This window comes from Filicampus tigris, chromosome 5, assembly GCF_054856515.1.
Source record: "Filicampus tigris isolate MCC_2025a chromosome 5, RoL_Ftig_1.0, whole genome shotgun sequence".
Lineage (NCBI taxonomy): Eukaryota > Metazoa > Chordata > Actinopteri > Syngnathiformes > Syngnathidae > Filicampus > Filicampus tigris.
The window spans coordinates 8,238,263-8,251,529 of record NC_141221.1 but is presented as its reverse complement, the minus strand read 5'-3'; the positions used below and the strand labels follow the sequence as shown (position 1 = coordinate 8,251,529).

At 40.9% G+C, this 13,267-nt stretch overlaps 1 protein-coding gene across 4 annotated transcripts in view; it reads left to right on the top strand.

Moving 5' to 3' along the window:
- The window catches only part of gpat2 (glycerol-3-phosphate acyltransferase 2, mitochondrial), a 79,412-nt gene that overhangs the window by 59,837 nt on the left and 6,308 nt on the right, over window positions 1-13,267 (top strand). For 3 of the 4 annotated variants that reach the window (XM_086032137.1, XM_086032133.1, XM_086032135.1), the window contains 11 exons: window positions 652-831; window positions 1,309-1,401; window positions 2,532-2,614; window positions 3,724-3,851; window positions 3,969-4,039; window positions 4,878-5,038; window positions 5,116-5,219; window positions 7,840-8,024; window positions 8,495-8,572; window positions 8,830-8,952; window positions 12,085-12,205. In XM_086032137.1, the coding sequence (XP_085888263.1) occupies window positions 652-831; window positions 1,309-1,401; window positions 2,532-2,614; window positions 3,724-3,851; window positions 3,969-4,039; window positions 4,878-5,038; window positions 5,116-5,219; window positions 7,840-8,024; window positions 8,495-8,572; window positions 8,830-8,952; window positions 12,085-12,205 (1,327 nt within the window). The remainder of the gene's footprint in view (window positions 1-651; window positions 832-1,308; window positions 1,402-2,531; window positions 2,615-3,723; window positions 3,852-3,968; window positions 4,040-4,877; window positions 5,039-5,115; window positions 5,220-7,839; window positions 8,025-8,494; window positions 8,573-8,829; window positions 8,953-12,084; window positions 12,206-13,267) is intronic. The other variant, XM_086032136.1, reaches the window with a different exon arrangement.

Sequence of the window (13,267 nt, the reverse complement as noted above, 5' to 3'; positions counted from 1 at the left end):
CATTTTTCAGTGCGCATCACCTCATCACTGGCTTCCTATTTGTGTGTCGCAAGGGAGCCCTTAGTGCTCTGTTTCATTTATCTGACGATGTTTCATTTGGAGGCGTAACTGGTTTTATTAAGATCAATATATTGCTATGTATCTTAATAAAAGCGCTTGGCCAGTCATTAATTCACAAAACTACAATCTCGGTGAATCAACCGGGTACTTTATGAGGGACTCGGTGTGTATTTTTTCCCCTCTTTGACCATTAATGTGAGAAAGCATACTGGCTGCATGTGTGAATGCAGCTTTGTTTATTGGTTGTACTATATGTCAGTGTTAATAGACCACTATTGTTTATTGAGTACGCTCCACTTTAGTTCTTGTTAAATTGTAATTTGATATTCTAGAATGTTGTGAAGTTTCCCCCATGGTCTCGTTTACATCTCCTCCTTATCCAGTTTGCATTTTGACTTCTCGTTCCTCAGCTGCCCCAAACACATTTTTACGCATTTCTTTCCTCCCCGCAAGGCCTTGCTTGACCTGTCATTTGGCTAATGTATAATTTAAAATGCATGGAAGGCATTTTATGCTAATTGCTCCCAACTGTCACGACCTTCCAGACCTTCTTCTATACTATCGCTTCTCTCTCTCTCTCTCTCTCTCCAGCTAGTACGTGAGCTGCTACATGAGGGTCAATCCTTAAGTGTCGGTTTGTCAGCCGAGTCTGGTCAAGGGGGCCAGTGGCTGGCTCACATCAGGCAGCTCATCAAAGAGGGATCTGTCCCTGATATCAGCCTGGTTCCTGTGGGCATCTCCTATGATTGTGTGCCAGAGACACACATGCAGGTAAAAGGCTGAAAACACACAAAGCAACATCAAGATTTTCACAAGCGCTAGTTTAGTTTACCTCTAGTTTGGAGGATCAATGGAAAAACAAAATTATGATGGAAGTGATGCAGTGTAATCTCGTATTTGCATTCCTGCAGGCAATTGTTTGTTGTTTAGGTGAGGTTTGCATATCGTCAATGGTTATTTGCCCTCTATTATCTGCACATCGAGTCAACATTTCAGAGTGGGTGTAACTTTCAGCTAATTGCCATAAAAAGGTTCTCGCCTCATCATTTGGTTCTGTCATTCAGATGTGTGCTAAAAATTTTCATTGGCACACACTCTCTGCGTCGCTGTTTTTCCATCATCATATACTCTGCTCATTAGTGGTTCCACATAATGTGATTTCTAATGGCTAAGCCTTACTATGATATCATCTCCAAGTCACTGTGTGATGCACTTGTATTGAAAGTGTTTCTCGTGCACGTCTTACAGAAGAGCTGTCTATTTCGATGGCTGCCGTCTCTTCTTTGGAGAAAACCAGAAGGAATTGTTAGGATTCATCTCGCCCAGCCCTTTTCTCTTAAGGTGAACACACTTTAAGAGTATATTGTGGCAGTTGCGGGGAGTCCTCACATCCCCAAAATCACTCCCGTACTTTTCAGCAATTCAAAAAAATGGCATTTTGTGTACCCAACCACTGCGTTTATATAGTTATTGTACCTTATACCTTATAATGGTATATATCATATACCATTGAGTGAAAATAGCAACACAACACCACGCTAAAGTCATGCTTAATCACTAATTAATTACCCTAAAAAATGTTCAATTTATTATTGACTAAAAGGGTAGGGCGCCAGCCATCCACAGCAAAGTCTCCGTTCATACTGAGTTCCAGCACCAGACAAAACAATTTTACACAAAGCAAACTACTTATGTCATCCTCGCAAACTTTTTTTCAAAGGTCTTAGAGCCATGAGCGATGCAATGAATAAAACAGAGGCGGAATGAATCTGCACGTACGTACCTTTGTGGCTGACCAATTCCTTCTGCACTGAAGCCTTACAGCTATCCATTTTTAACAAATCAGGCTTACTCAAATGCGTTTTCTCACTCTTTGTTGTAAAAAAAAACATCCAGACTTTCAATCTTCAACCTTAGAATAAGGAAGAGGCAGTTTTATGGCACTTTGGTGTGTCCAAGAGAGTTAATAGATTTGTTTTCAAGCTATTTTCAACACTTTAAATTGGTTAATGTTGCGTTCTTATATGCCCTATAATTTACAACCATAGTTTTCCATCTTTTGTGGGTGGTTTTGACTAGAAAAATGCCCCGTAAATATAGCGTAAATGGGGCTCTTCAGTCAAGGTTATTTTAAAGCTCACAATATTGTGTAAAGTATGAAATGGTGGCTTACAATATTCGAGGTTACACTCAAGTACAGTGCAAGGAATGATTTTCATGATTTTACAAACATAAAAATATTTATATTTGCGCTATTTAAGTATTGACAACGCACAAGAGAACAGCTCAAATGTACCTAGCAGTAATGTGAGGTAAATGTATGGTAGTAATAAAAGAAGCTACTGCATTGAACGCAACGCTTGATAATCTGTTCTTCAAAAGTCACTGTTTAAATAAATTCAGTATGATTTAGTGTTTAGTAGCCTTTGAGCATGGGTTTTGATAAATTGTGTGTTTGTGTTTGTGTGTAGGAGATGTACGCATCAGGCAGGTGCAGAATAATTGAATGGCGCCCTCTACAGGACTTGTTGCTTCCTGTTATCATTAACAATAGGTAATCTCACCACACAATCTCAAGTACAGCACACACACATTTGTCTTGGATGATTGCCACAAGATTTGGCTTTGACCCAGCATTTGAATAATGATAATAATGTTGTTGTTTTTTAAACCGGCACTAATATCCTCATGAGCCGCCTTGGCTTCAGACAGGCAGAAAGGCTTCAGGTCTTACATGAATTCTTCGGAGAGCGTGTGCAAAAGTTTAAAAAAGAGACATGAAAAGTGATGATGGATGGCAGAGTGGGGATAGTTCAATTGGATTGTTATCAACGTTTAATTTTGTTCTCATTTACTTGATGGCATTAACAAGCTTTGATGCTAGGCATCATACAAGGAAGTAATGAGGCGATTACCTAACATATTTGTATCATTTCATGTTTCACTGGTGGTACTGTCAATCCTGTCAAACAACAGTGATAGATTTAAAATGCTTTCTGAGTCACAGACTGTATCCAGGCAATGATGCACAATGCTCCCTAGAGCTTTTTGGAGCACACCTAGGTCCAGCAGTGTACTGCACGCGATGAGCTTCTCTCATCCACATGCTAAATCCTTGTCAAAGCAATTCGGTTGACTCGGAATGCCTGAAAATATATTTAATTAGTCATTTAATGAGGCCCTGCTAATTTTCATTTGTTGTTGTTCTTTGCAGTTAAAACACAACTCTATATGGCCTATCAGTTTATTTCACCCACCCACATAGTTTCTCTCTCAGCCAATTGTTGTTTCCATCCTCATGACGCTGTTAAAGAGCAACAAGGACACTCAATCAAAGGGGGCCACCTGGTCCAGTATTCACTTGTTTAGCTCAGTGTTCCTGAGGGAAATATGGGGCGCCGCTAAATACTCCACTGTGCACACCGGCAAGTCACTGTGTCTTCTTAATGTTTACTGCAGAGCAGCGAGTGTACAGTGGGGGACACTGACACTGTGAGAGATGTGTTGTATAATCCCCAATTGTAGCATTAAAACCCCCCCAAAATCTCCAGCTTTAGCATCGGATGGGCGTTATCTGTATTTGTTCTAGCAGTGTGATAATTCTACAAAATGATTGACATCTGATCCAATATTGATTCTGGCTGTTTGCTTTTTCCTATCAAGCACTGAAAGTGAGTTTGGTCAGAGGAAGATGTCATGGTTCCTGCCTTCTCGTTGTGTGCCAGAAGCCACAGAGCTAACTCATCAGGAGAGCGAGCTCAGCATCGCGATTGCTGTCCACCTTATCTTCTGTAAGTAGGAGATAATGTTCTCCTGCTGGTCTCTAAATGAATCCCCATGAGATGTTTTAATTATGTTTGCATAGTGTAATGGTATTTAGGATTTGCGCGCTGTGCTCTCCTTCCCAGCCGTAACCTCCTGCATGGCTGTGATGTCCACCAGTCTACTGTCCAGTCTTTTGCTGTATAGGCACCGCAAGGTAAATGTTTTATCAAGCTAGCATCACCATACACAATATATTTAACATTATTAACAGTCATTCATGTGCAGATTAATTAAAAAAAGATAATGAATGGATGGAACAATTATGATTAATATTGTAAATATGCCTTAAAGACGCTCCATAACTCCCACAACCCAGGCTAAACTTAGCTCGTCACCGACATACAAGCTTGCCTCTGTCAAGATGTACAGTATCACTTCAACATAGTTCCTAATCACCGAGTACTATCCTACTTCCGTATATACCCAGGGTGGTGTCTTGTGGCATCTGCGAGAACAAAAACAGGGAATGAGTGAGTTTTGGGGGGGAGGTTCCAAAGACAAAAATGTCAATAGTGAACTTTGAATATATGGAGGATTACTTTACATGTTATAGACAGTATTCTTCTTCATTTTTCATGTTCTGCTTTTTACACCATGTGCTAAGACTGCTTCTTTTGTGTGAAAAAACTGTCGCAGTAAAAAAAACACAAAATGTCAAACCAAACGCAAATCTGAAGTACGCTGAATTCTTAAATTAAGGCCGGGCACTCATAACCGTGTTTCTACCACTAGAGCCAGGAGGGTGTATATGTAATTTTCTTTTTTTTTTTTTTCAAATCCAATTCTCTGTCTCTTATCCAATGAAATGCATCAGAATATACGGAACGGTGTCGTATTTGATCTTAAACCATATACCTGATCTGAATTCTGAGACTTTAGACCGGAGTCATGATGTTCTAAAAACATGATGTAATTCTTCCACAACTTCACTGCAGTTGTGAGAGGTTTCACTGTTGTTGATGATAAATTCAGTTCCCGGTTCCCCTGGGCAGGGTGTGAGCACATCCATCTTGTGTCGTGATATCAGCTGGCTCACGGAGGAGCTCTTGTTCAGGAACAAAGACGTGGGATTTGGAGGAAGTCTAACAGAGGTGGTCCACTACTCTATAACGCTGCTCGCCCCTCACCTCATCATAGCTGCAGTACCGTCAAGGTTAGTTCTCCAGAAATCAAATACAGATGAATATAACTCAGAAAACTTTCCATACCATATCTTGTTTCGACCTCTAGGCAAGACCCTTTAATTGTGCCTCGTCCTACTCTTGCTGCCACACTTCACCTTGATCTTCAGGCCCAGATCGTCACCCATACTTTTATTTTGGAAGCAGTTGGTGGTGAGTGATTTCGCATGCATGTATTTTGGTAAGATGGCAGTACTTTTACTTAAGACTTTAAGCCCAAAAGTCATGTTGAGACCTTATGGTCTCGTCGCATGGTGGTGTTCGTGGGAGGCTTTGGCTGCGACTTGAGACAGTTGCCACGGCAGGATGGAAAATCGATTTGAAATGTGATATTTTAAAAGTTGCACTGCTTAATACTCAGTGTTAGGAGATGTAATGACCAAAACACTGCCTTTGAGCTTTTTAGCTTTTTCGTTAACAGCCACATAGTCTTTAGTGTAAATTGGTGCAATTACAACTGTAATTTGTTCTTCTACCATTATGTTGCCCCCAGCTTGAATTGTTGACATTTATGCCGCCATTGCTAAGACAGTCATGCATGAAAAATGGATTCAAAAGCAACCAGATCTGCTTATCTTTGCGGGTCCAAAAAAAAAAAAACTATAATGCATTTTTCCACACTTGGGCGAAGTTAGCGCTCTAAATTCCTGAAATCTCAGCAGAAATACGCCATTGTTGGGAAGCTGAGCTACTTTGTCTTAAGTTTACACTCTCGAATTATGCTGCCTAGCTGTTCTTGTGCTGTGCTTCACTGTAAATGCCATAAAGGCCATTGCAAAGACTGAGCCAAGCCAGATATTTTTTTATTTTAATCATGTGCATATTGATGTAACTCACAACTCACCATGTGCATTATTTCACCCAACATCCAATTACATTATGTAGAATGTTTTATGCTCACAGTTTGAGAATTAGCATTTACACTTAATTTAGTGGGTCCAACATAAGTTACATCAATAATGTCATGTCGGAGACATCAAAGTACATCTTAAATGATTTTGTCTTGATATTATTAGGCACTTAGGCAACAATTGGGCAACTAAGATATGTTAAAAACAATACAACTCCTTACTTTCACACAACTCTTATAAATCATGACTTTCTCCCCCCAAAAACTAGTGTGCCAGAGGAGACAAATCCTGATAATGGGCCGGACTCGTTTTGTGAAGAAATGGTCGGAACAAAAAAAAAAAAAATCAGGAAATTCTGTTTTCGGGACGAGTGGCTACGTGAGTTTACCAGGTTTAGGGCTTCAGTGAACTGCAAATTCTGCTGTCGAGTCCTATATGCAGGGAACATGACATTTGCTGATAATACTGGCACTAGTTTTACAATTCACACACAGTGCGTGTTGTTTTGCCGGAGGACAGAGGCAGCAGCTCTGAATTTCCTCTTTGTAACTTGCAAAAGAAAATCTCCATTTCATTTGACCACATTGGGATGTATGTCACTGTGTACTTTTGAAAGGTTTTCCTTTAATCGCTCAACTGCTCTTTCAGGATCTTCGGCTAAGCCAACTTGTTTTCGACTTCCACAGGTTCTATCAAAACGTCATTGTACCTTCTCTCCCCCCTAATCAAGCTTTGCCGGCTATGTCAGGAATGGATGGCTCTCAATCTCAGTCCCCACGCTCACTGTGGCCATCTGCTCAAGCTTGATCTGCTGGCTCTCTCCTCCCACACTTGTACTGTAGATTGCTCTTATTTTTTCTCATCTTTCCTTTTTCAGTTTGGTTGGTCAAACCTATTCTTGAGGGTCTGGTTCTTATCTATGTCTCCAGCACAGTGGGCCCTCGAGAGTTAATATGTTCCTTTTAAAGTTTCACATCCATTTTTCTCACCGCCGCATTGTCTCTTCTTCAGAGCCTGCTTTTGAACAACATGGTAGATATTCCTCTGGTCCTGGCTGTATGTATCAAAAGTCGTGAAAATCGACGATATCACTGTTTGAAAAGACACACTCAGCCATATCTCACTTGCTGAAAAGTCTGGTCTGAACAATGTATTAACTACTTCTAAAGCTCAAAAGATGCTGTCATGTTGCGGCACTAAGAGTAAAGAAATTCTCTTTACGCAAAGACATTGATGTTCCAAACTCAATGATATCAGAACCTTGATAGTGCTGCTGCTTTACAGCCATTGTCATGGCAACCATTAACTTCCGCTAGGTTGATGACGCAGGTTCTTAGCTGTTTATGCTCTTTACGAAACACTTGACTGACAGTTGACTATCTATCTTGTTTGCATTTTTAAGCACATTTTGTATGTTTTTTTTTTTTTTTTTTTTAAATACAGACACATACAATGCCTTTTGATAATGGACTCTGTGCACGATTCGTTATGTAAGCGCGGTTTATTTCAGTTGCGGAAGTGAAGGTTGTGGGCAGTGGGCGTTATGAAACATAGGCTTTGTCCTCAAATGCTTAAAATAATCCTAACTATACTCACCGGGCACTTTAATAGGTACACCTGTACATTTTCAATCCGGTGAGTTGTAAAACCTCTGCCTTCACCTCTCAAATTGTTTTACTGTTATGTAACAAAGTTTGTATTGCGTTAATAGTTTACAGTGGTGTTGAATTGCACTGAATCATGTGGATAAGAATCAGAGGTGATTCTAATATTTTAGTAATTAGGCAGTGTGAAGGCCCTCAGACAAAGGTTCTGGGTCCGATTAAAATGCATAATTTTTTTTAATGCACTAATACATATATATACAGTATATTGTCTTGTGTGTCTGTTTGATGGTAAAGTAATGCGTATTTTTTCCCCAGCATGTGCAGTGTCAGCCATGCTATGCGATATTGCCGGCAGTGGCATCAGCAGCAAGGTGAGGGCTGACAGCGCAGATGGAGACGAGGTCAAAGGTGACTTGGAGTTTGATGTGGTGCTCTGCCAGTTGGAGCTGACTGAAAGAGCCCTGCAGCTCTGCCATCTCCTGCCTCCGGGCTTTAGACCAGTGAGTTTCCATTCATTTCGCACACACGCGCACATCCAGTGTGTCTCGTTCAATGGGTGTTTAATGGCGAGTGACTCACCCTGCCACCGCTGGTGTTGAATTGTGTGCTCGTGCTGTGTGTTTATGCGCACGTACATGTGTACACGCTCCATCATGTTGACTTCAAGGGCTCCGAACCGGATGCAGATATACTGCGCCTTTCTCCGTTTGCCCACCTTTCATTTGAGCAGCCACTCTTTATTTTCTACTCTGCTTGCAGCAGTGTTGCTCAGCCTTTTCCTCCATGGAAAAATATCTCTCCTATTCATGCATCCCGATGGCCGACTCCCCTTCTCTGATCTCATCTTCGTCTCCACCTCACAGCCTATGCTCTTTGTCACATGTCTTCCTCTGCTCGTCTTCCACGTGTGATGAGTCTGAACGTGTTTGCTCCTCTCACCTTCCCTCTCATTTATTCCCAATTTCTCCAGCCCTGCCAGTCTTCTCAAAGTTTCGCACTGGATGCAATCGACAGTTTGGTGCGATGTGGCATCTTGATCATGGAAGAAGTAAGATGCATTTTTCATAGTCCCATAAATGTATACTGAGACATAACACAATTCTTTCCAGGGTGCCAATCAACCACTGTTTTGTTCTCATGTAGAATGTGTTTATCCCATACGAAATAATGGAGTTTGAATGCATTTATAACACCTCGTTGCTATCTGAAAATCCAATTTGGTTCTTATGAACTGGATGATATTTGTGCACATAAACGGATGAACTTTGTTTGCCTACAGACATTGTAGAATGTATTTCTGTGCAGGTTCACAGGGACAATCCAATCTGTGACTTCTGGAAGAGAGAGGGCACGCTAACCTGGACCACCACAGATGAGCCTTATCAAAGCGATTCTGATTGTGAGGAGAAGGACTTATATTCCTACAAGGTACCCGAATATTGCCATAAGGTTTCTCTGCCTCCATCCCATGCCACTGAGAAGCACCAGAGGTTCCACTATATGTCGGGAGAATCATGTCAGATGGTGACCCAGTTAACAGACTATGGCAGTTTACGGGGGCGCAAACAGGCCACGACAAAACTAGCAAAGCCACAGCACGAAAGACGCATTTGATGCGAGTACATCTCCATAACAAAAGCAGCCACGCAGCCGAGACGCGTTACTTGAATACCAATTAGCAATATGTGTGTCAGCTTTAATAGAAGACTGTCATGAATGTTAGGTTTGACTTTTCAAAGCATCACAGTGCATCTAATCAACTCCCAAAGTGTGTGCAAAAGTGACTTAGAGTTGAGAATGGTAAATTGCTGGGGTAAAACAGGATCTTAATGAATAATGGCCTAGATAGACCAAACCCACATCGGAGGTCGTGAAGCGTCGTAGCGTCTGAATGCGCCGTCTGATTAGTGTCGTAACCCGTCAGGAAGCGTCTGGTGGGCGTTTACACATGTTGAATTGGCGTCGGCAGTCGTGACATTTGGTCACTCTGATTGGCTGTTAGCGAGCAAATCAGCGCTCGGAGCACCAACGGGAAGTGACAAATGCGGATAAACAGTGAGCACGCCTTCGCTGCCTTAATCTTCTTACAAGTACAAGAGCGAGGGTTGACAATTTAAGTATTTCACAATGCCGTGTCAAGGACGTCAAGGTTTACTTCGCGCGGGAGTTCTGTTAAGCGTCTGTCACTGTTGGCCAACGGTGGATTGGTCTATGAAGACCTTAACATTAAAGCACAACTGACCTGAACTGTCATCTACATACCACTCAAATATGATTGCCTGTTTTCTTTTGACTTTTTACAACAGAACAGGAGTTCATTATTCCAATCTTGCATGGCGAGTTCTTTTCAGCAATATATTTTTCATCCAAACATTGTTTTGACCTAAAGCTTTGAGAGAGACTGTAAGTGTAACTGTTGCCTCAGAGAACATTTTCAAAGCTGCGCATGCTTCAAAACCATTATTGCATTCACCTTTCTTCCCCCGTAAGCGGTCTTCCTCTGTGCTCAGTCTTGATGTAGAAAGAAAAAAGGGAGATCGTTGTATTCAGATGATAGATATTTAATGTTTAATGCTGCTACATTCGGATCTTCAGAATGTTCGCAAGCTCTGCTTTCCCAGTACATACGATCTGTTTTGTTGGTCTTTCTTATATTACTTGGTGGTTGTTGGCCATAAGACCTTGACTGTTCAGTACTGTCTCTTTAAAAGAAACTTTCTGAATGTTGCATATTAAATATTCATGTGTGGGCTACTTCTGTTTTTCTTCACCCTTTGAACGCTTCTGGTCATACGGCTTGCTAGTTTACTTGAGACTCTGCTTTTGTATATTAAAAATAAATCCTCAATAGGTATATAATTCAGTGGATGTAATGCAAAGTCACATCTACTCCTTATCAGCTCTCTCCACCATGGGAGAGACTCACTTTTATTTACACAGTTTTACTGTTAATTGCAGGCTAATACTCCTCTGCTGCTGCCTCTGTTCTGCCACCCTTAGCTGCCTAAGCAAAAACATGTATCACTCCCTGACAAATATACCTTCTCTTTTCGGCAACTGACTACTACTGTTAGTTAGTCCACCTGAATACCCTTGATGTCATACAAAGCAGACTTGGATCAGTTCAGTGAGGTAATTTGCAATCGTAACCTGCTCTGCCATGATGACTGAGGATTTATTTCCATTTCACTGAAATGCTCACATTCCAGGTTTTTTTCCACATTTGGATGGCTACTTATCTCATATAGTACCCTCTAACATGGTGTAATAGTATCAAGTAAATACGTGGTATTTACCAGCCACAACACCTTCCCGAGCTAATATGATCCAGTGCAAAAGGTGCGTCAAAAAAATTCCCCTCAACGGTAATAATACTTGGTATTGATTTGAGCTTGTAGTTAGTGGTGGCGTGTACATCATTGTGAAACTTGTCCAGTATTTTATTGAGGTGTGAGTGTGATATATTACAAAGTGCTTTGACTGTAATTCTCTGCATGTATACCTGAAGAAGTGTCTAGTGTGTGAATTTTAGTTTTTATTGCAGTTTGAATATATGTTTTCGTACAATGAGTCTGTAAGTCTGTATATGTACTGCTGACTTCACAGTATGTCACTATTGTTAGCACCTATCCTCTATGGCAATAATAATGCCTAATGGTTTTGTATGATTATGTAATGAGAACCAGTGCAAATGGTACCATTTTTTTAGTACTCGCTTCGGAATCCAATTTAAACCCTTCCATTTACTGTATACATATATTACATCTTTATACAATTCATATGGGCCTTTCATATTTCCCGCTTCCATTATCCACAAAAGTCATTGTAAATCTGGAAGGCGTGAATGCTCAGAGGAACATCTACTTAATAAGCCCCAAAATAGGTAATGCAGGCACGGGCAAAGATTTTGCTGGCAGTGCAATTTTTTGAGAAGACTGTAGATCACATGGAGTATGAACGGTGTCCATGCAAAACCTTGGTCTCAATAACAAACAGCATTAGCTTGGAATAAGACTTAAGCATGTGGATGTATTGATTTTAAACATGTTCAACTGGCCTTTCCACCATCTTGTGCTTGAAATTCCCATGACAGGAAAATATGTCAAGATATATGACAGCTTCCTTTGAATCTCTGACCTTTACACCGGAAAAGTCACTGGATCATTCAAGGAAATAACTGATGTAAATGTCATGGTAGCCTGCTTCCTTATTGTTGTTCACTCGGACGTGAACCTCAGTATGAAAGTTACGTACCAGCTTGGAGAAATCCTCTGGAGGCCCTGAATGTTTTTATTAACTTTCATTACAATCCATAGCACATTTGCTGAGTTATTTCAGTCAGAGGCAAAAAATGAGCTGATGGGCCGCTGGACAAAATGACAGAAACCAAAATTAAAAGACCCATTCTGCTGTATCTCTGTGCGGCTTGACATGCCAGCTGACAGTGACTTTTCACAGGGAGATCAGCCTAGCGGAAAATGTTCTTTCTGCAGTGAACTCTTCCAATCATCCTCCTGTTGACATTCCAAATTAAACTCTTTCTTAACCTCTCATTCCTAGATAAGCCAGCCAAATCAGTGTCCCGACATGCTGTTCTTCCTCTGCAACATGCTAGCAGGACGTCTGAGGGTTCTCTGCTGGGCCACCGCATTCCTGGACCACCTACACACACCTCTCCCAGGTTTAATTTCTTGGTTTAACTTCACTTTTCCTGAGAAATGAAAGCCAAGTACAGTGGTGACTTGAGATATAAGTGACCCAACTTATGAGTTTTTCAACGTACGAGCCGTCACTTGGCCAATTTTGAGATTTGAGGAATTTGAGATATGAGCACTATCATGGTGACAGTGAACTCAACCCAACTCATCTCACAACAGGTAGTAGTTGTGCAATACTGAACAATTAATCAAAAAACAGGCTAATATGTTTGATGTCACTTCCAGTTAAAGTTTACTAGCAAACTAAACATAAAATAAATAGAATTACACTTTGAGTATTGAAAACAACCACATCGCTTTGCCTTAGGAGAGTCTGCTTATCTTAATGCTAACAAACAATGCAAAATTCCATAGACAGATAGCATCTGTGTTGTGGCGTTATAATCCCTTTAAAGAGGAAGTCAACCCAAACATATTTTTTTCAAGAATATGTTCTCTGCAAGCCCTCTAATTGAAACAAGGCATTCTGATAAATATTAATCCACCCGTTTTTAGCCATCCCTGGGGGCGGCCATTTTGTCACTTCTGACGACTGAAATGACATCACAACTGCTCAGGGCTCAGGTAACGTCCGATCACGGCTGACCTGTTTTTTAAAGCTGAGCAGTGATTAGTCTTTATTGAGCCCTGAGAAGTTGTGATGTCATTTTTAGTTGACAGAAGTGACAAAATGGCCGCCTCCTGAGATGGCTAAAAAGCGGTGGATTTTGCTGCTTAACTCACATTCCACAAACGCAAAATTAATTTTGTCACTTCTGTCGACTGAAGATGACATCGAAGTTGTTCAGGGCTTAGATAACAACCAATCATGGCTCAGCTTCATAAAACAGTTGAGTTCGAGATGGCTAAAAATGGGTGCATTTTGCTGTTTAATTTATGTTCCACAAACACAATATTAATCAGAATGCCGTATTTCAACTAGTGGGCCAGCTGGGAACATATTCTTTAAAAAAAAATGTGTTTGGGTTGATTTCCCTCTTTTAAGCAACCGATATTAAAACTCAAAGGCTGGAGCAATGCCTTCA